The sequence below is a fragment of the Bubalus kerabau genome, chromosome 13, assembly GCF_029407905.1.
Source record: "Bubalus kerabau isolate K-KA32 ecotype Philippines breed swamp buffalo chromosome 13, PCC_UOA_SB_1v2, whole genome shotgun sequence".
NCBI classification, from domain to species: domain Eukaryota; kingdom Metazoa; phylum Chordata; class Mammalia; order Artiodactyla; family Bovidae; genus Bubalus; species Bubalus kerabau.
In genome coordinates this window covers 80598452-80620780 of record NC_073636.1, presented here as the reverse complement: position 1 = coordinate 80620780, position 22329 = coordinate 80598452, and the positions used below count along the sequence as shown (strand labels likewise).

The 22329-nt window shown below is 47.7% G+C and overlaps 1 protein-coding gene and 2 long non-coding RNA genes across 4 annotated transcripts in view; 1 reads left to right on the top strand and 2 right to left on the bottom strand.

Moving 5' to 3' along the window:
• ZFP64 (ZFP64 zinc finger protein) overlaps window positions 1-22329 on the top strand; it is an 80098-nt gene that overhangs the window by 40424 nt on the left and 17345 nt on the right. The window contains exon 1 of one of the 2 annotated variants that reach the window (XM_055545338.1): window positions 19668-20216. The exons of the other annotated variant lie outside the window; for it this stretch is intronic. Coding sequence (XP_055401313.1) covers window positions 20111-20216 — 106 coding nt within the window. The 5' untranslated portion in view covers window positions 19668-20110. Of the gene's footprint in view, window positions 1-19667; window positions 20217-22329 lie in introns of those variants that run through there. 2 annotated transcript variants of the gene reach the window in all.
• Window positions 909-1541, bottom strand: LOC129626115 (uncharacterized). The gene is made up of 2 exons (XR_008701766.1): window positions 1424-1541; window positions 909-1134 (listed from the first exon to the last, which is right to left on the bottom strand). It is a non-coding gene; the product is annotated as an uncharacterized LOC129626115 (long non-coding RNA).
• LOC129626112 (uncharacterized) lies at window positions 2288-3706 on the bottom strand. Its single transcript, XR_008701760.1, has 2 exons — window positions 3529-3706; window positions 2288-2620 (listed from the first exon to the last, which is right to left on the bottom strand). It is a non-coding gene; the product is annotated as an uncharacterized LOC129626112 (long non-coding RNA).

Below are 22329 nucleotides of genomic sequence, written 5' to 3'. Positions count from 1 at the left end.
AGTACACCTGCACATGGGAGGCACATAACAGACTTTTGTTAAATAAATAGCAACAATGATTTTCAGTGATAAGAAGCTAACATCTACTGACTCAGGATATGCCATGCACGCATGCACGCTAAGTCACTTCAGTCATGTCCGACTCTTTGCAACCCCATGGACTGTAGCCCGCCAGGCTCCTCTGTCCAACATGGTGCTAAATGCTGAACGCAGTTATCTCATCCTCCTAACAGCCCACAAGAGAGGCACAATTATTACCCACATTGTGCAGAAAAAGGTGTTTCCCAATTTGCCTGGTGTAAGAATCACCTGGAAACAGTGTTAAAAAGGCCACAGCCTCAGCCCAGCTCTGGGAATACCAATACAGAGCACCTGTGAGGGGGCCTGAGAATCTGTGTTTTAGAAATAGCACCGCTGACTGTTTTTCTGATCCAGACAACATGGGAAATACTAAAGAATCAAAGGCTCAGAAAAGGTAAGAAACCCACCCAAGGTCACACAGCAAATTCCCTTGTAATGTTTCAACCAACAGCCCACGCTCAAATCACCTACCCCCATTCGAATCAGCATGTTGTCTCTGGTCACGACCTTCATCCAGTCTGGTAAATCTGGGATTCTTCTCTACCCCCACCCACCCCTGGACCTCCCTGGAATATTAAATGGGACTGGGAAGCTGTTGCTGGTGTGCCTGCCGCACCCGCCCCAGATGTGAGTGACAGATGTGTTTTGTTGCATGTTGGTTCACAGCTATAATTTGGGAAATTCAAAGGTAGAATCTTTGCTCTGAGCTTCTCACACACAGAATAAGATCTGTGTTTGATCTGAGAGAGTAAAATATAAGACTGTTAGCATTCTTCCAAAAGGAAAAGGCCAAAAAAGTAAATAAGCAAATGGTGCTCCTCGGGGAATGTTAGCTCCTGGGAGAGTTGTTTATTTCTAGAGGAGCCATACCACATTTATATCATGTATATAAAGAGACCGTGTAGTCCATTATCCAGTCTGGGACAGAGAGATGCGGCACTGCTGATGATGAGGACGGGAGAGCAGGTCTAAGTAGCTTCCAACATGCCCTTAGCACTCATTCCAAGGGAAGCCCAAGCCCAGAAGCTGTAAAATAACGCCTAATGCTTTGCCCTAGAGATGGAAGACAGCAACACAACATGAGGCAAAGGGCAGAGTTTCATATCCCACGGGTCTGTTTTCCAAGAAAAATAACAAGTCACACGCCACAGAGCTGATGGAGTTTGAGTTTTGACCTAATGCTTTAGAGATAAATGTACTATTACTATAAATGTATCATCTTTATCTGTTTATTCTCCGCCATGTGACTATACTCCTATTTCCAATGTTAGCAGGCATAGTGGATTAGATTTCTATTTCCAACCCGGCACCCCCTCCCTGGGACTGAGTCATCCTTACTCACCGTCGCCCGTTAGTATCGTGGAGGGTAGAGTGGCTGCCTGGCCCCGTTGGCTCTGGGTGAAGCTTTGTGATTTGCTCTGGCCAATGAAGCCGATGGGAAGAGGGGTTCTCACTGTGTCTGTGCAGCTTGGCTCTTCCTCTCACTCTCTTGTGACCCGTCACGAGAAGAACATGCCCCGTGTAGATAAAGACCCAAGGAAAAACGAGCAGCCACATGGAGTTGACCTGAACCTAACCCAACAGAGCCACAGTGACTCCCAGATCCGTGAAAAAGAACATAAAGATTTGTTGTCAAAAGCCATGGAGATTTTGAGGTTGTGGTAGAGCAAAAGCTAACACAGGAGACTATTTGTGAACGTCCTCAATTCACGATTGTCTACTGAATTGCCCTAGCCCGCGTTTACCATTTACCTGAATAAGTAAGACAATGTTTTCCCTACAATACCACTTTAAAGTCACTTTCAACACAAGTATGGTGAAAAAAGTATTTGTCCTTATAAACTGTGAATGCAAATCCAGCTGGTCTCTTCTTCACATCTTACCTCCTTTTCCTTTTCCTTTTTATTTTTTTAATTTTTGTGAGTTCCCTTTTTTCAGAAAGGCAAAGAAAACTGCCCAGAGGACTCCCCACTTGGTCTGCCCAAGACCTGTTAGTCTCCCTGTGGGCATCTTTGGTTCGAAGTAGCATTTTCCCTGCTGGCTCTGAGACTCAGCGCATTCCAGAAGATACATGAGAGGGACAAAGCGCTGGAGATGTTTCAGCTTTTAAGAGAGTTTACACCTTTTCTTAAAGAGGGTTCCATTCACTTCTACCTGACTCTAAGTTACTATGTGTCTTCAGAAAGATCAGCAGAGTTCAGGTTAATTTGAAAGATTTTTATGTTGAAGGATCCATGAGAACTTAAAATTTTTTCAGTATTAAAAGTTCTTGCAAGTTAGTAAGTTGGCAATCACCTTTACAGAGCTTCTTTCCACCTAATCCAGTGTAGACAGCATGCATGCGTGCGTGCTAAGTCACTTCCATCGTGTCCAACTCTGTGACGCTATGGACTGTGGCCCGCCAGGCTCCTCTGTCCATGGAATTCTCCAGGCAAGAACACTGGAGTGGGCTGCCATTTCCTCCTCCAGGAGATCTTCCCAACCCAGGGATCGAACCCAGGTCTCCACATTGCAGGCGGATTCTTTACCATCTGAGCCACTAGGGGTAAAAAAAAAAAAAAAAAAAAAGTGGGTTATATGAAGCAGTTAGAGCTCGGTCAATGAAGAACACGTGGATATCATTCAAAGCCCATGCAAGCCTGGGTTCTACAGCAGGCCCATGGAGAAGTAGAACATGGTTAAGAAGAAAGGCTCTGGAGTCAGATCAATGTGGGTTAGAATCCCAGCTCCGTGTTATCCCAGAGAATGAAAATGACCCAAACAAGTGATGTAACCTCTCTGAACCTCAATTTTGTCTTCTGTATAATGTGAGGTAATAACCATGCCTGCCTTGCTGCTGCTGCTGCTAAGCCGCTTCAGTCATGTCCGACTCTGTGCAACCCCACAGACAGCAGCCCAGCAGGGTCCGCCATCCCTGGGATTCTCCAGGCAAGAACACTGGAGTGGGTTGTCATATCCTTCTCCAATACATGAAAGTGAAAAGTGAAAGTGAAGTCGCTCAGTCATGTCCGACGCTTAGCGACCCCATGGACTGCAGCCCACCAGGCTCCTCCATCCATGGGATTTTCCAGGCAAGAGTACTGGAGTGGGGTGCTATTGCCTTCTCCAATGCCTGCCTTATAGTAATGTAAAGAAGAGTTAAATAAAATAATACATGTTAAATAGAATAATGCATGTTAAGATACAGAAAATTAGCAAAGGGAAGAAGAAAGGGAGAGGGGACAAATTAGGAGAGTGGGATGAACAGATACACATACTATATGTAAAACAGATAAGCAGCAAGGATAAACAGTAATAGCCATATCCATTATCTTATAATAACCTGTAATAGAATATAATCTACAAATACTGAATCACTATACTGTATACCTGAGACTCACATAATATTGTAAAGCACCGTACTTCAATTTAAAAAGAAAAACAAAAAGAGTAGTATATGTTAGGTACCTAGCACATGTGAAAAGTGCTCAGTTGTGTCCAGCTCTTTGCGGCCCCGTGGACTGTACAGTCCATGGCATTCTCCAGGACAGAATACTGCAGCGGGTAGCCTTTCCCTTCTCCAGGGGATCTTCCCAACCCAGGCATCGAACCCACGTCTCTTATGTCTCCTGCACTGGCAGGCGGGGTCTTTACCACTCACAGCACCTGGGAGGCCAGTGCAAACCAGAGGAAGTCTCAGAGCTCGCTCACAAGAGCAGCGTTTCCGCAGAGGTTTCAGCAGTGCCTGCTGGCAGCAGCGGCAGTTTCTGGGAGCAGTGGGGCCCAGCTTAGGGGTTTCCAGCTTCAGCAGCCCAGACAGCCCTGCAGCATGCCGAGTGGACGTGTCTCGTTCAGTACCTCATTGTGGCCCGTCTCCCTGTCTCCCTGTCGCCCAACCTGTGCTCTCAGCTCCCTCACACGCTGCCACCCTGTCTCCCTGTCGCCCGAGCCGTGCTCTCAGCTCCCTCACACGCTGCCCGTCAATTCCTGATCTGGTGCAGTTGGCCAGCAGTTTCTGTTGCTTGTAATCAATGAACTCTAATTGATTCACTCCCAAAGACAGAAGCTCTGGTGGGATCTGTGGTCACTGGTCTTTTCTGAGGACGCCAGTTGGGCAGAATTTGGGGCTGTATCAATGTACACGTCGTTGCTTAGACTCAGCCCTTGCACTTAGCTAAAAAGCCAGCTCGGATGTTTTCGGTCTAATAGTGCAAACCTTGTTTCCTTTAAACAAAAAGATGCCCCTACCACCACCAGGGGAGTTCTCCTTCCTTCTGAGAGCTTGACGGGTTCCAGTGTGTGAGGGCCGGCCTTCCTGAGGGGAGGGCATGTGCCCCATGCCTGGCCAATCACGGTGCCCTGTGACCTTGGTCAAAGCTATCAGTCCAATAGCAAAGGTTAATCAGTGAGTTTATCCTATAAGGCAACACAAAGAGTTGCTGGTTTCCACAGAAATAATTGACAGTAAATATTTATCATCTCTGCTGCAGCCCCTCAGTTCTGTAGTTCTAGCACAAGAGCAGCCACGTGAAGTGAAGTGAAAGCTGCTCAGTCATATCTGACTCTTTGCGACCCCATGAACTGTAGCCCACCAGGCTCCTTTGTCCATGGGATTCTCCAGGCAAGAAGACTGGTGTGGGTTGCCATGCCCTCCTCCAGCGATCTTCCCGACCCAGGAATCGAACCCAGGTCTCCCACATTGCAGGCAGGTTCTTTACCCTTTGAATTACTCAAGAATCAGCCACAGATAAATATGTAAATGAGTGCAGCCATGTTCCAATAAAACCTGATTTACAGAAACACACAAATGAGCCATAGCTAAAGGATGGGTATATGACCCAAGACAAGCCAATCAGGCACTTTGTAGATACTCAATAAAATCAATAGATTATAATTTGTATTTTAAAGTATTTTATTTAAAGTTTTTATTGCATTTTAAAGTAGTTTTTAAAGTTATTATAGTGTAAGGGTAGTAGGTAGATGGCTGTCGATGATAATAACAATAACTAATATACTTGATTCTTTATTGTCGACCCCTTTACATATATTTCCCTTTTAATAGAAAAGCCATTAGAGTTAGGTAGAATTATCATCCTTATTTTACAGATGAGGAAACTGAGGCTTGAGGAGGTTAAGTTCAGTTTAGTCGCTCAGTCGTGTCCAACTCTTTGCAACCCCATGAACCGCAGCACGCCAGGCCTCCCTGTCCATCACCAACTCCCGGAGTTCACTCAAACTCAAGTCCATCGAGTCAGTGATGCTATCCAGCCATCTCATCCTCTGTCGTCCCCTTCTCCTTCTGCCCTGAATCTTTCCCAGCATCAGGGTCTTTTCAAATGAGTCAGCTCTTTGCATCAAGTGGCCAAAGTATTGGAGTTTCAGCTTCAACATCGGTCCTTCCAATGAACACTCAGGACTGATCTCCTTGAGGATGGACTGGTTGGATCTCCTTGCAATCCAAGGGACTCTCAAGAGAGGAGGTTAAGAGACTTATTCAAAATCACACATCTCTGAAGAGCTGGACTCGGGTGAGATGATGCGTGTGAGATGTGTTCACACTTGCTCACCCGGCGAGCCTCTGTGATCACTGACACCATCGCAGCCATGACTGCCAGCACCACTGATGCGTCTCAGGTGAGGGGAGGTTAGGTCACCTTCCCAGACCAGGCCTCGGACCTGCTCTGGAAATGCCCAAGTTTAATAGGAGAGAGGGGAAGAAGCAACAGGAGCTGGTTTCACTACACCCTGTTGCCATCAAAGCCTTCGCATCTCCTCCCTACCCACCTCCTGCTCCAGCGTTCCGCCCACCTCGAGCTGGACAGGTTTCTCGCAAGTGCCGTGGCTGATCTCTGCACGGTCTGTTCCCTCTTTGCCTCATTTCTCTGTCTGCCCGAGACCTGCTCTTCCTACACTTCTGGGGTTATGAGTCTGCCTCCTACATGAAGCTTTGCCAGGCCACTGTCTTTATCCTACTGTATGGAACTGTTTACTTATTTTCCCTCTTGCCTACTCGGTGACTTCCTTAAAGGCTTACTGTGGCATTCCCAGAGGTCGATAGAGCACCTCACACTCGGATGGAACCAAATGAATTTTTGTTTAATGAATGGTTCTGGAACAAGTGCTAGTAGAATACGTCAGAGTCAGGGAGACTGTGCGCCATAACATCAGTTCAGTTCAGTGCAGTCCCTCAGTCGTGTCTGACTCTGCGACCCCATGGACTGTAGCCCACCACACCTCCCTGTCCATCACCAACTCCTGGAGCTTGCTCAAACTCATGTCCATCTAGTCGGTGATGCCATCCAACCATCTCATCCTCTGTCGTCCCCTTCTCCTCCTGCCCCCAATCCCTCCCAGCATCAGGGTCTTTTCAAATGAGTCAGCTCTTCGCATCAGGTGGCCAAAGTATTGGAGTTTTCAGCTTCAACATCAGTCCTTCCAATGAACACCCAGGACTGGTCTCCTTTAGGATGGACTGGTTGGATCTCCTTGCAGTCCAAGGGACTCTCAAGAGCCTTCTCCAACACCACAGTTCAAAAGCATCAATTCTTCAGCGTTCAGCTTTCTTTATAGTCCAACTCTCATATCCATACATGACCACTGGAAAAACTATAGCTTTGACTAGGCGGACCTTTGTTGACAAAGTAATATCTCTGCTTTTTAATATGCTGTCTAGGTTGGTCATAGCTTTTCTTCCAAGGAGTAAGCGTCTTTTAATTTCATGGCTGCAGTCACTATCTACAGTGATTTTGGAGTCCAAAAAAATAAAGTCTGCCACTGTTTCCACTGTTTCCCCATCTATTTGCCATGAAGTGATGGGACCAGATGCCATGACCTTAGTTTTCTGAATGTTGAGCTTTAAGCCAACTTTTTCACTCTCCTCTTTCACTTTCATCAAGAGGCTCTTTAGTTCCTCTTCACTTTCCGCCATAAGGAACTTATGCATATCTTATGCAAATGGAACTTATGCACATCCATAAGGAACTTTCTGCATATCTGAGGTTACTGATATTTCTCCCAGCAATCGATTCCAGCTTGTGTTTCTTCCAGCCCAGCGTTTCTCATGATGTACTCTGCATAGAAGTTAAATAAGCAGGGTGACAATATACAGCCTTGGCGTACTCCTTTTCCTATTTGGAACCAGTCTGTTGTTCCATGTCCAGTTCTAACTGTTGCTTCTTGACCTGCATACAGGTTTCTCAAGAGGCAGGTCAGGTGGTCTGGTATTCCCATCTCTTGAAGAATTTTCCAGTTTGTTGTGATCCACACGGTCAAAGGCTTTGGTATAGTCAATAAAGTAGAAGTAGATGTTTTTCTGGAACTCTCTTGCTTTCTTGATGATCCAGTGGATGTTGGCAATTTGATGTCTGGTTCCTCCACCTTTTCTAAATCCAGCTTGAACATCTGGATGTTCTCGGTTCATGTACTGCTGAAGCCGGGCTTGGAGAATTTTGAGCATCACTTTGCTGGCGAGTGAGATGAGTGCGGTTGTGACCTAATGTGTGGACACTAACCGAGCCTGAAGATGGCAGTGGGGCTGGGTGATCTCAGTGTCACCAGGAAGGAACTGGAAACGCATTTTTCTCAAGAGCAAGTAGGATAACTGAGCAGTCCAGGCCTGCCACACCCAGCCCCACAGCTAGACGTTCAGAATGCTTACTCTGGGAAAACGTTCCTTTACCTTCAGGAACGTCCACACCTGTGGGGGCCAGCCGGTGAGTCGGAGGCTGTTTCCACCATAAAGGTCCTGATCCACATTGTTGCGTACACAGCATCCTCCTCCAGTATTTCATGCTCATCATCTCAAATTCTAGTCCATGCAGGGGAGGGGCTGGAGTGATGGAGGAGAAAGGAAAGGGGAGGAGGAACTGAGGATCTGTATCATGGTTATTTCCATTTTCAGCTAAGACTGTGTCCCAGTGACTGCGGGCTGCCCAGGTGGCTCTAGAGGCAAAGAATCCACCTGCTGATGCAGGAGATGCCAGAGATGTAGGTTCAGTCCCTACATCATGGAGGAGGAAATGGCAGCCTACTCCAGTATTCTTGCCTGGAGAGTCCCACAGACAGAGGAGCCTGGCAGCCTATGGTCCATAGTGTCGCAAAGAGTTGGGAGTCAGACACGACTGAAGCAACTTAGCACTAGTGACTATTTAACTAGCTTCTACTTTTTTTTTTTTAATTTTAATTTAAAAAGTTATATATTCTGACAAAGTGAAGTGAAGTTGCTCAGTCATGTCTGGACTCTTTGCAACCCCATGGACTGTACAGTCCATGGAATTCTCCAGGCCAGAATACTGGAGTGGGTAGCCTTTCCCTTCTCCAGGGAATCTTCCCAACCCAGAGATCAAACCCAGGTCTCCTGCATTGCAGGCAGATTCTTTACCAGCTGAGCCACCAGGAAAGCCCAGTGGCTCAGCTGTGTATGCTATATATCCCATATATGCTGCTAGGGATATAAATTAGTATGGCCACATTGAAGGAGAGTTTAGCATTTCCTAGGAAATTCCTCCCACACTACATTTCTCAAACTTACCATGCATGAGACTCACCAGGGGATTTTGTTATTAGTAAGATGCAGATTCTGGGCATAGAGAAACTTACACATGTGAATCAGGAAACCTGTGCAAGAATGTTTGTAGCCATTGCTCGTGATTACAAATTGGAGACCACCCGTCGGCAGTGGGTGTAGATGAAGTGCGATATGTTCACGGGGCCACAGTGAACAAGCCACAGCTGCCTGCAGTGACGTGTTGAATCTCACAGGCTTAAAGGAGCACGGGAAGGAAAGTCAAGTCATACCGTTCCACGAGCGGCAATACTAAGCAACGTATTTAGGTGATGGAGCTGTTTTTAAACAATGCACAGAATTAGAGATTGTGGAAGCAGGTGGCTGAAGGAAGGAGAAGCTGAGATGGAACGCGTGAAGGGCATCTTTAGTGCTAAGAATCTTCTACTTCTTCCTGTGTTGATGGTTATTCAGGTGTCATTCCTTAAATTGCATGTTTATGTTTTGTACATTCTTGTACGTGTGCCAAATTTAAAATTCTCAAAGTTAAGAGAGTGTGAAAGGCATATAGCCAAGATGTCTGTCACTCAGACAACTGCGTCACAAATACTGCTCTCGTGTCTCCAGCGATAACTCATGTTACCACCAAGCTGGTCTCCTCTGCATTCACAGGTCTATGCGAGAATGTGCATATATGCAAATGTGTTCAATTTTATCACAATACTACTGCGTGTGTGCGTACGTCTTGAAGAATATTCCATCCGTGCACAGGGAAACTACTTTATGGTCACAAAGAATTTATTCCATTGTATGATATAACCATAATTTAGTAATTTTAATTATTAACTTTTAACCATAAAGTAGTACGTGAACCCGCTCCTCCCTATTTAAAAAAAAATATTACTGAGTATAATGTTCTCTTAGGCACATCTGTGGATATTTTAGGCTCTCCAATCCTTCCCCTTCCAAACTACTCCCTGCCCACAGCTTCCTTAACTCATGGCCAGTACGCATGCGTGCTCAGTCTCTCAGTCATGTCCCACTCTTTGCAACCCCATGGACTGTAGCCCACCAGGCTCCTCTGTCCATGGGATTCTCCAGGCAAGACTACTGGAGTGGGGTGCCATTTCCTCCCCCAGGGGATCTTCCCAACCCAGGGATCGAACCCACGTCTCCTGCAGTGGCAGGCAGATTCTTTACCCCTGAGCCACCGATGGGAATCCCATAGCCAGTGTGCATTCTGCTAAAACGTTTTGCCCCTGGACATTCTTTTTTTACCACTGGAAACATGTGGAATGGAATATGTGTTTCTGTCTATGTGGGCTTCCCTGGTGGCTCAGCTGGTAAAGAATCCATCTGCAATGCGGGAGACCTGGGCTCCATCCCTGGGTTGGGAAGATCCCCTGGAGAAGGGAAAGGCTACCCACTCCAGTGTTCTGGCCTGGAGAATTCCATGGACTGTGCAGTCCACTGGGTCACAGTCAGACACGACTGAGCGACTCTCACTTTCACGTCTTTGTAGGACTTGTTCTTCCTCCTCAGTGCGGTCTTATCTAGAGCTCTAGCCATGCCTGTGACCATCAATCTGCCTGAGTACTGTTGTTTGCTGCCTGATGTGGCTAAGCCACAGTTGAATCTAACCGTTGCTCTACTGTCGGCGTTTAGCTTGTGGCCCAAGGGCTCTTGCTGTGACAGGGGTATTGCAACAGACACGCTCGGGCCTGCCGCCTGGCACAGGTGCGCCCGTTTCTCTGCAGAATCGATGGGAAGCGGACCTGGCAGGCCGTTGGCAGGGCGCGTCTACAGACTCATTGCCGGATTGCCCTCCAAAGGGACTATAAACACTCACACTCCCACCAGCAATGCACCAGAGGACTAACCTCCTTGCACTCTTACTAAAAGTAGATGTTATCAGCATTCCCAATTTTTATTGAGCTGATAGGTTAAAAAAAAAAAGGACTTTATGGTTAATATTCATTCCAATAATTGGGCTTCCCTAGTGGCTTAGTCAGTAAAGAATCCGCCTGCAGTGCAGGAGACCCAGGTTTGATCTAGTCCTAGTCCAGTATTCTTGCCTGGGAAATCCCATAGACAGAGAAGCCTGGCAAGTTACAGTCCACGGGGTCTCGAAGAGTCGGACACAACTTAGCAACTAAACCACCACCACCCTTATAATTAATGATGCCGAATGCCTGTTACACATTTCTTGCCCAGAATCTGCATTTAGCATGATCCCCAGGTCATTCTTCTGCACTGGAGTCAGAATCTGCTTTTTAACAAGGTCCCCAGTGATGCCCATGCACAGTTTGAGAAGGGCACTAGGAGAGGAATAGCTGGACCACAACGTACACTCCCCTCCACTAACTTGGGGTGTGTGTGTGTTTATCTTTTCTGTTCAGACAGGATATAAAATAGTACTTCAATGTATTTTTAACTTGTATTTGTTTCATCGTAAGTGAGCTTGGACCTTCTCAAATTCTTATGAGCTATAGTTTTCTTCTCTGGGAACAGCCAGAGAATTGTGTTTTTATTTATTTCTCTTAGAAAAGAAATTACTTGACTAATTAAATGAGTACTAATACTTATTTACCAGAGAAGAAGCTGGCACGAAGGCATGAGAGTGTGCAGCTCAGAAGGCTTGCTGCTTTCAGCACACGCTGGTTTGCTCCCTGTTTATTCCCACATAAAACGAGGATCTGTCTCAAGTTCACTGGAACCACCAATTCTTTTTTTTTTTTAGTCATACCATGAAGCTTGTGAGATCTTAGTTCTCCAACCAGGGATCAAACCCGGGTCCTCAACAGTGAAAGCCCAGAGTCCTAATCACTGGACTTCCAGGGAATTCCAGAGTATTCCGGGAACTACCAGTTCTAGATGAGCATTCGCTGCTATTATAGATAACTGTATCTCTTACCCTACTGTTATAAATAACTGTTCACATTTACAGTCCCGCCTCTGTAGCAGACACTGTTCCCTGTACTTTACGTGTATGAAGTTCAGTCACCCTCGCTACCACCCTGGGTGTATTAGCATCCCCATTTTATTGATGGGAAAACTGAGGCACAGGGCAGCTTTCTCAAGGCCACGTGGTCTCAGAGCCGGGATTCTCACCCCGGCTCCCCCAGTACATGTGCTTTGTAATGATAGGATACTAACTCTGGAATCTTTGCAATGCTTTGTAAGGAGATGCTGAGTGACCAGGGGAAATCTCCCGTATAATTCACATGCATGATCTCTTGGCAAAATGCTTGCTTAAATTATCAAAATTACATATATACTCCATTTTTATTTTACAAAGTGACAAGCCTTAAAAATTGACTTTCTCTGTGAAGAAAGGGAACTACCTAACAACTATTTTAAAAAAAAATCAAGATAAAAGTTATATATATAAAGAATGAGAAGTAACTAAGGAACTTCCCTAGCAGTCCAGTGGATAAGACTCCATGCCCCCAGTGCAGGCACCACAGGTTTGAACCCTGATAGGGGAACTTCCAGATGTTCAAGCTGGATTTAGGAAAGGCAGAGGAACCAGAGATCAAATTGCCAACATCCATTACATCATCAAAAAAGCAAGGGAGTTAAAAAAAAAAAATCTACTTCTGCTTTATTGACTACACCAAAGCCTTTGTGTGGATCACAACAAACTGTGAAAATTCTTTAAGAGATGGAAATACCAGACCACCTGACCTGCCTCTTGAGAAACCTGTATGCAGGTCAAGAAGCAACAGTTAGAACTGGACATGGAACAACAGACTGGTTCCAAATAGGAAAAAAGAGTACGTCAAGGCTGTATATTATCACCCTGCTTATTTAACTTATATGCAGAGTACATCATGAGAAACGCTGGACTGGAAGAAACACAAGCTGGAATCAAGATTGTCGGGAGAAATATCAATAACCTCAGATATGCAGATGACACCACCCTTATGGCAGAAAGTGAAGAGGAATTAAAAAGCCTCTTGATGAAAGTGAAAGTGGAGAGTGAATAAGTTGGCTTAAAGCTCAACATTCAGAAAACGAAGATCATGGCATCCGGTCCCATCACTTCATGGCAAATAGATGGGGAAACAGTGGAAACAGTGTCAGACTTTATTTTTCTGGGCTCCAAAATCACTGCAGATGGTGACTGCAGCCATGAAATTAAAAGACGCTTACTCCTTGGAAGGGAGGTTATGACCAACCTAGATAGCATATTCAAAAGCAGAGACATTACTTTGCCAACAAAGGTTCGTCTACTCAAGGCTATGGTTTTTCCTGTGGTCATGTATGGATGTGAGAGTTGGACTGTGAAGAAGGCTAGCGCCGAAGAATTGATGCTTTTGAACTGTGGTGTTGGACAAGACTCTTGAGAGTCCCTTGGACTGCAAGGAGATCCAACCAGTCCATTCTGAAGGAGATCAGCCCTGGGATTTCTTTGGAGGGAATGATGCTAAAGCTGAAACTCCAGAACTTTGGCCACCTCATGTGACGAGTTGACTCATTGGAAAAGACTCTGATGCTGGGAGGGATTGGGGGCAGGAGGAGAAGGGGACGACAGAGGATGAGATGGCTGGATGGCATCACTGACTCAATGGACATGGGTCTGGGTGAACTCCAGGAGTTGGTGATGGACAGGGAGGCCTGGCATGCTGTGATTCATGGGGTCGCAAAGAGTCGGACACCACTGAGCGACTGGACTGAACTGAACTGAAAGAGCCTCTTGATGAAAGTGAAAGAGGAGAGTGAAAAAGTTGGCTTAAAGCTCAACACAAAAAACAAAGATTATGGCATCTGGTCCCATCACTTCATGGCAAATAGATGGGGAAACAGTGACAGACTGTATTTTGGGGGCCTCCAAAAATACTGCAGATGGTGATTGCTGCCATGAAATTAAAAGACACTTGCTCCTTGGAAGAAAAGTTATGACCAAACTAGACAGCATATTAAAAAGCAGAGACATTACTTTGCCAACAAACGTCTCTCTAGTCACAGCTGTGATTTTTCCAGTAGTTATATATGGATATGAGAGTTGGACTATAAAGAAAGCTGAGTGCTGAAGAATTGATGCTTTTGAACTGTGGTGTTGGAGAAGACTCTTGAGAGTCCCCTGGATTGCAAGGAGATCCAACCAGTCCATCCTAAAGGAAATCAGTCCTGAGTGTTCATTGGAAAGACTGATGTTGATGCTGAAATTCCAATGCTTTGGCCACCTGATGCGAAGAACTGACTCCTTGGAAAGGACCCTGATGCTGGGAAAGATTGAGGACAGGAGGAGAAGGGGACGACAGAGGATGAGATGGTTGGATGGCATCACCGACTCGATGGACACGGGTTTGAGCAAACTCCGGGAGTTGTTGATGGACAGGGAGGCCTGGCGTGCTGCAGTCCATGGGGTTGCAAAGAGTCGGACACGGCTGAATGACTAAACTGAACTGAGGGTAACAAAGATCGTGCATGCCCGAGACAAGACTAAAGAAAGAAAAAGAAGTTCTAAAAAAGAAAATAACTAGTTTCCAAGAGGAACATGATATGGAGTGAATATTTGAAATGCAGTACTTGGCCAGGACTCCTTTGTTAGGCGATTTTGTTGCTGAAAATAAAGAAAAGTTGTCACCTATAAAAACGCCTATCTGCATGTTTAAACTTGGCAACAGAATTTCCTAATCTTTTTAAATATCTTCCACCTAAAGAGCTTCAGTGGGTTTGAAATCCACTTGTCACACAGATAGTGGTGCATTCTCTTTAGTTTAGTTTCTAGAAGCCCCAGGTTGCTTATCAGGGGATATGAAATTTACAAGCTGGATTTCAAAGAAAATGAAGAGTCAATTTGTATTAACTGGTGAATGGGATTTAAAAGGGAGAACCGAAATGTAAGCATAGCCAATGGTCCTTTGCTTTTTTCTATATATTCTGTGAAGTTTTCTCCTCTTCCGTTTTTTAGTGATGACCCTGAAATTAAGCCGTTAAAACCAAACATGGCATGGAGCTTTATTTAGGATCATAACTTTGAATGGATGTATTACAAAACACTAAAACAATGCCTTCAGAAAAGGAAACAAATTTTAATCAGTTGCTGTCATGATACTTGTAGCAAACATTGCTAATTTTTCACTTTGTTTTTGGTAGAAATATATGCAAGGATATTTCAAGTCAAAATCACAGTGAAATATCTTTGTACATCAACTTGATTGGCAAAAATTAAGACATCCAATAAGATGGAGCATGGGAAAGAAGGTGGCTCCGTGGTCCCTCTTACTTCGCTGGGAAAGTGAGGTTGATGCCTCCACTGTTTCATCGTTTCTTAGCCTCTTACAGTCCAACCAATGAATGCATTCATTTAAGAAACTGACACTTTTCAGAAAGATCGTAGCCACATTAGTCACAAGGCAAAGACTGGGAAACACCCCAAGTGCCCATCAACAGGAAAGCAGATAATCTCACTGGAATATTACACGTCAGTCAAAATGGTTGAACAACAGTGACAATTTGGGTGACCTCAGCAGTATAATACGGAGAAGGCCATGGCACCCACTCCAGTACTCTTGCCTGGAAAATCTCATGGACGGAGGAGCCTGGAAGGCTGCAGTCCATGGGGTCGCTGAGGGTCGGACATGACTGAGCGACTTCACTTTCACTTTTCACTTTCATGCATTGGGGAAGGAAACGGCAACCTACTCCAGTGTTCTTGCCTGGAGAATCCCAGGGACGGGGGAGCCTGGTGGGCTGCTGTCTATGGGGTCGCACAGAGTCGGACACGACTGAAGTGACTTAGCAGCAGCAGCAGCAGCAATATAATAAATGAGGGAGTAATTCAGACCCTAATACTGGGAAAGATTGAGGGCAGGAGGAGAAGGGGACGACAGAGGATGAGATGGTTGGATGGCATCATCGACTCAATGGACATGGGTTTGGGTGGACTCTGGGAGTCAGTGATGGACAGGGAGGCCTGGTGTGCTGCAGTTCATGGGGTAGCAAAGAGTTGGACATGACTGAGCAACTGAACTAACTAATTCCTGGGAGATTACATTCCCATTTCTTTTTTCTTTTTAGTATTTGTTGATGTGGACCATTTTTTAAAGTCGTTGTTGAATTTGTTACAGCATTGTTTCTGTTTTACATTTTGATTTTTTGGCCCCAAGGCATGTGGGACTCTTAGCTCCCTGACCCGGGATCAGAGACACACACCCCCTGTATTGGAAGGCAGAACCAGTGGACCTCCAGGGAAGTCACTATGTTCCCTTTTAATGAAGTTCTTGAAAAATCAAGATTTAAGGAATACATGTAGGTGCAAAAAAGAAAAAACCTTGTCAAGGGGAAAAAAAGGCAAAGAAATGAAGTATGGAGGGTTTCGGTTGATGGCTATTAAATTGGGGGGGTTAAGGGAGGTATATGAGAAATGCGGGTTATGGTTAAGGTCCCAGCTCAGGGTTGCAGGTTCCCTGGTATTAATTATATCATAATAAGCCAAGGAACAAACAAGCAACCAAACAAATGCACATCAGGGATGACAACGGGACATGTACTGATACAAAGATCAGTTAATCCAATCCTGTGCACCTGAGCTGAAGAAATGATCTCTATCCATAGCAAATACAAACACAGGCACACACCTGTGGTAGAGTGGTATCAGACCTCTCCCAACCTCCGGGCTACATGCATTTCCTCTTTCAACTTCCCCAGAGGCAACCCTAATGGCAGAAAGCAGAGAGGACCCAAAGAGCCTCTTGATGTAGGTAAAAGAGGAGTGTAAAAAAGCTGGCTTAAAACTTAACATTCAAAAAACTAAGATCACAGCATCTGGTCTCATCACTTCATGGCCAGTAGATGGGGAAACAATGGAAACAGTGACAGACTTTATTTTCTTGGGCTCCAAAATTACTGAGGACAGTGATTGCAGTCATGAAATTAAAAGACACTTGCTCCTTGGAAGAAAAGCTATGACAAACATAGACAGCGTATTAAAAAGCAGAGACATCACTTTGCCAACAAAGGACCATCTGGTCACAGCTGTGTTTTTCCAGTAGTCGTGTATGGATATGAGAGTTGGACCATAAAGAAGGCTGAACACTGAAGAAAGGATGCTTTCAAACTGTGGTGCTAGAGAAGACTCTTGAGAGTCCCTTGGACTGCAAGGAGATCAAACCAGTTACTCCTAAAGGAAACCAACACTGAATATTCACTGGAAGGATGGATGCTGAAGCTCCAATATTTAAGTCACCTAATATGTGAACCGTGAACTTCCTGATGTTCAAGCTGGTTTTAGAAAAGGCAGAGGAACCAGAGATCAAATTGCCAACATCCGCTGGATCATGGAAAAAGCAAGAGAGTTCCAGAAAAGCATCTATTTCTGCTTTATTGACTATGCCAAAGCCTTTGACTGTGCGGATCACAATAAACTGTGGAAAATTCTGAAAGAGATGGGAATACCAGACCACCTGACCTGCCTCTTGAGAAACCTGTATGCAGGTCAAGAAGCAACAGTTAGAACTGGACATGGAACAACAGACTGGTTCCAAATAGAAAAAGGAGTACGTCAAGGCTGTATATTATCACCCTGCTTATTTAACTTATATGCAGAGTACATCATGAGAAACGCTGGACTAGAAGAAACACAAGCTGGAATCAAGATTGCCGGGAGAAATATCAATAACCTCAGATATGCAGATGACACCACCCTTATGGCAGAAAGTGAAGAGGAACTCAAAAGCCTCTTGATGAAAGTGAAAGTGGAGAGTGAACAAGTTGGCTTAAAGCTCAACATTCAGAAAACAAAGATCATGGCATCCGGTCCCATCACTTCATGGCAAATAGATGGGGAAACAGTGGAAACAGTGTCAGACTTTATTTTTCTGAGCTCAAAAATCACTGCAGATGGTGACTGCAGCCATGAAATTAAAAGACGCTTACTCCTTGGAAGAAAAGTTATGACCAACCTAGATAGCATATTCAAAAGCAGAGACATTACTTTGCCAACAAAGGTCCGTCTAGTCAAGGCTATGGTTTTTCCTGTGGTCATGTATGGATGTGAGAGTTGGACTGTGAAGAAGGCTGAGCACCGAAGAATTGATGCTTTTGAACTGTGGTGTTGGAGAAGACTCTTGAGAGTCCCTTGGACTGCAAGGAGATCCAAGCAGTCCATTCTGAAGGAGATCAGCCATGGTATTTCTTTGGAGGGAATGATGCTGAAGCTGAAACTCCAGAACTTTGGCCACCTCATGTGAAGAGTTGACTCATTGGAAAAGACTCTGATGCTGGGAGGGATCGGGGGCAGGAGGAGAAGGGGAGGACAGAGGATTAGATGGCTGGATGGCATCACTGACTCAATGGACGTGAGTCTGAGTGATCTCCGGGAGTTGGTGATGGACAGGGAGGCCTGGCGTGCTGTGATTCATGGGGTCGCAAAGAGTCGGACACCACTGATCGACTGAACTGAACTGAACTGAATGCGAAGAACCAACTCATTGGAAAAGACCCTGATGCTGGGAAAGACTGAGAGCAGAAGGGGACGACAGAGGGTGAAGTGAGATGGTTGGAGTGAGATGGCATCATTGACTCAATGGACTGAGTTTGAGCAAACTCTGGGAGATGGTGAAAGACAGGGAAGCCTGGCGTGCTGCAGTCCATGGGGTCGCAAAGAGTTGGACACGACTGAGCGACTGAACAACAAGAGGCAACAAATGCCACCTAATAATCCTTCTGAGACATTTCAGAAAGACACACAATAAACACAAGCCGGCATGGATGTCCTGAAACAGCTTTCCCTGTGTGTGTGCCCGGAGGGCTTCCCTGGTGGCTCACTCAGTAAAGAACCCGCCTTCAGTGAAACGCAGGAGATGCGGGTTCAACCCCCACCCCCGGGCCAGGAAGATCCCCTGGAGAAGGAAAGGGCAACCCGCTCCAGTATCTTGCCTGGGAAATTCCATGGACAGGGGAGACTGGCAGGCTACAGTCCACAGGGCCGAAAGAGGCGGACACGACTTAGCGACTAAGCCACCACCAACCACATGTGCACTTAGGCACACATCCCAAAGAAAGCTTTCAAAGTTGCTTTTAATAAACGTCGTGAAAATTTAACCTTGAGTGACTTCACCAAGTTTTACACAGACATGTTTACAATCAATCCACAACTTGAAAATCAACAGAAAATTTGAGGAAAACATCTGTCTTTGAGAAATATAAAAATGCGCTTCTCGCAGGCAGTCCCCTGGGGTTTGTCAAGGGTAAACTTCACAAAAGGTGAATGAATTACTGGATGAAGCGGAAACCGCACGGGGCCGGACCAGCCACTGAAGAAAAACTCACCGGCGGCTGTGTTAGAAATACGGATTCCCAGGCCCCGCCCCCACGGGTTCAAAGCTGAACCTTTTTACCCAAAGGCCCCACGTGACTCTCAGGTTCGGGCAAGCTCCGGGCACAGCCCGCCTTAAGTAACTCCCCAACCGAAGAGCGCAAACACCTGGGGCTCGTAGGTGGCTTTCTGCTCCCAGTTGGATGTCGTTTACCTGGTGCCAGTCCCCTCGGAGGGGTCCCCTCTGAGGGGTCCCCTCGGGTCTCATCAAGACCCAGCCAGTCTGAGCAAGAACGCCAATTAGCTCAACCGCCCCCCGCTCCCAGGACCTCGCCTCGGTCACCTGCCGGGCGGGGTCCGCCCCCCTCTTGGCCCCAGGCTTCCTCTATGTGGTCTCGGACCCCGGGCGCCGGAGTCCCGGGACCGGGCGAGGAGAGGGGGCGGATGGGGAAGACGCTGCGCAGAAATACAGATTCCTGGGCTGCCTGAAGCGAAAACTTGCGGAATCTGCATTTTTACCCAGCTCTTCCAGGACCAGTGGGTTCACCCTGCAATTGTAGCCTAATTTAAATTTTAAATTCGAATACGCAGCCACGAGTGGAAGTCGTGCTTCCCAACCTTGGCTGCACATCAGAATAACCTGGGGAACTTAAAAAAAAAATTTTTTTTTTTAATATATATACACACCAATGTCCAGGGTTTGGTCCAGACCAATTAAGCCAGAATCTAAAAGCGCTGCCTGGGCAGCAGCCGCCTCACCTGGGAGCTCGTTAGAAATACAGAAGCTCAGGCCCCACCCCAGACCCACTGAGTCAGAATCTGCATTTTAACGAGATCCCCAGTGATTCACGCGCACATTAAAGTTGGAGGAAAGCTGTGCTTCTAAAATTTTAATGGGCAAACGAATCACCTGGGGACCTCGTTAAAATGCAGACACGGTTTCTCAAACTTTAATGTGCATGCGAATCACCTGGGGAGCTTGTTAAAATGCAGATTCTGATTCCGCGGGTCTGGGGTGGAGCCCGAGAGTCTGCATTTCTAACGAGCTCCCAGCCGGTGTGGGCTGCCCGGGTCCGCCCCGCGCTTCCCCGGGAGTCCAGAGGTTTGGCTGCGGGCCAGTCCTCCGCCAGGGCTCCTGATAAACCGTCCTGCTGGGCTGATGAGCAGGATTGCCAGGACGTGCGCGCTCCGGCCGAGCCTGGTTAATTCCCGAACTCCGGGAATTGGCTGTGTGAGGCTGGCCGCTCGCAGGGAGTCGCCAGAGCCCCGATCCTAACGCCATGTCGCGGCGCAAGCAGGCCAGGCCCCAGCATCTCAGCTCCGAGCAGCCGCAGTCCGCGAGCCGGGAGTTCGCCGAGACGGCCGCGGAGGCGGCGGGGGAGCCGGGTGAGTGGCGCCGGGGACCCCGGGTGCTGGGGGCGGTTTTCTCGGACTTTCCGCAGACCCGCGTGGATGCGAGGTCCTGGCCCTTGAGCTTGGGCGGGGTGGGGCGGGGCGGTGAGGCTTCCAACTAGAGTTCTGGGGCTCAGACCTTGTTACCCTTGCCTTTGTAAGTTACACACACACCCCCTTGTGAATTAACCCTTCTCGGGTAGATTACGTCGCTACCCGAGTCGCTCTCCTGCAACCACTCCTGCCCCCCAGCACACCTTGGAAGGATGCTTTGAGATCCCTCCGGAGGCAGCCTTCGGCGTGCCCGGCCTCCTTGGCGCCGGGCTGGGGCTGTGCGCCTCGGAGGTGGGCGTTCCGAGATCCCAGGCGTCTTCCTGGGTGTTGGGGGCGGAATGTCCGAGCTTCTGCTGGGCCCTGGAGAGAGGCGCTGGAGCGGAGGCACTGCGACCGGTTCCCGTCCTCCTGGAGCTCGAGGCCGCTGGGTACTGGAGCTGTGGCCCCCGAGATAAAGCGGTGGCGCGTGCAGCGTGTTCGGGGTGAGCGCTGGGACATCACCGAGCTGGGAGGGGCCGGGGTGCTGCCCGGGGTGGCCTCTCGGCGGAGGGCACCGTCGAGGAAAACTCCTGAGGCTTTGAGCGAGCGGTAGAGACGGCCGGGGGCGTCAGCGAGGCTGGAGCTGGGGCGGGGGCGTCCGGCTGAGGTCTGAGAAGGGCCGGGGGCCCCGGGCTCCAGTGAGGGTGTCGATTTTTACTCTGAAGTGGCGCCAGGGTGTGGGGCGGGAGCGGGGTCAGGACGGTGGTGGGATGTAGGGTTAGAGGGGTTCCAGGAGAAGCCTGGAGACCCTGGGCAACCCTGAGGGTCCCGAGGCAGCCTCTGCTTCTGAAGACCCTGCGGGTGGGGAGCTTTGAGAACTCGCTGGATTCCTCCGGCTCCTACCCCGCGCTCCTGGAATCCCAGGGGGGGAGTGGAGTCGGGGAATCTGCATTTCTAAGGCGCTTCCCGTTGTGATTATCTTGTTCTCCGGTAAGACCGTGTAGGTTCCTATTTCAGGTCTCTCCACCCCACCCACCCCCGCGATGAGTTGCTGCCTTTTGCTTAGCCAGGAGCTGTTGAGAGGAGCCCTTACTGGAACTTTCTCCCCTTCTCCCTTCCCCCCGCCCCGCCTCCGCAAGGGAGAAGGGGGATCTGGTCTCTTCTGCGAGAAAGGGCAGACCTCCAGCAGCAGGTCTCTGGTGGATTCTGATGACCGCACTGCTCCCAGGGAGGCAGTGGAGGAGAGAAGCAGCTTAACGAAGCCACTCTTAAACTGGTGGTTTGTATATAAAAGTAAAGCTTGGCTGGGTGAAACTTCTGCAACCAAAGCACCCTGTCTCTGCGCTCAAGGTGTAGAGTGCAGATAGGCAGGTAGAACCAGGGTCTTCCTGGGGGCGGGGCAGGGCTGCGGATCCTCTGTAAAGAAGAATTGGGGCGGTACTGGGGATGTTGAGTCTTGTTGGGGAGCGATAATAAGACCGTTCTTGAAGAAACACATGCTGTCCAAAGTGGACATGGGCTATGGCTGTCCAAAGTGCTATGGGCTACTTTTTACTCCTGCAAACGGCGCTTGGAGGGCAACCTCCTGGAGCCTTGCTCTGTGTTTGGAGGGGTTGGGGAGAGTGTTCTGTGTTGTGCGGCACTAGGGGGTGCCAGGACACCTCAACAGCGGCCACCGCTGCAGAGAAAAACAGCCCTGTAACTGATGTTCCCCTGCACTTGTCTTGGGTCTGTTCTGCTGAGCTAGAGGCCTGCCCTTTTTTTTTTTAAGGTTGTGAGTGCGTGTGTGTGTGTGCGCGCGCGCGCGCGTGCGCTCAGTCGCTAAGTTGAGTCTGACTCTTCTCCAACCCCATGGACTGGAGCCCACCGGGCTCCTCTGTCCGTGGGATTTTCCAGGCAAGAATACTGAAATGGGGTGCCATTTCCTCCTCCAAGATATCTTCCCATCCCAGAGATTGAACTCACATGCCTGCATCTCCTGCATTGGCAGGTGAATTCTCTACTACTGAGCCACCTCGGAAGCCCATTTTTTAAGGTTGGGCTGCTCTTAATTTGCAGATGGCTTTGCAACTCA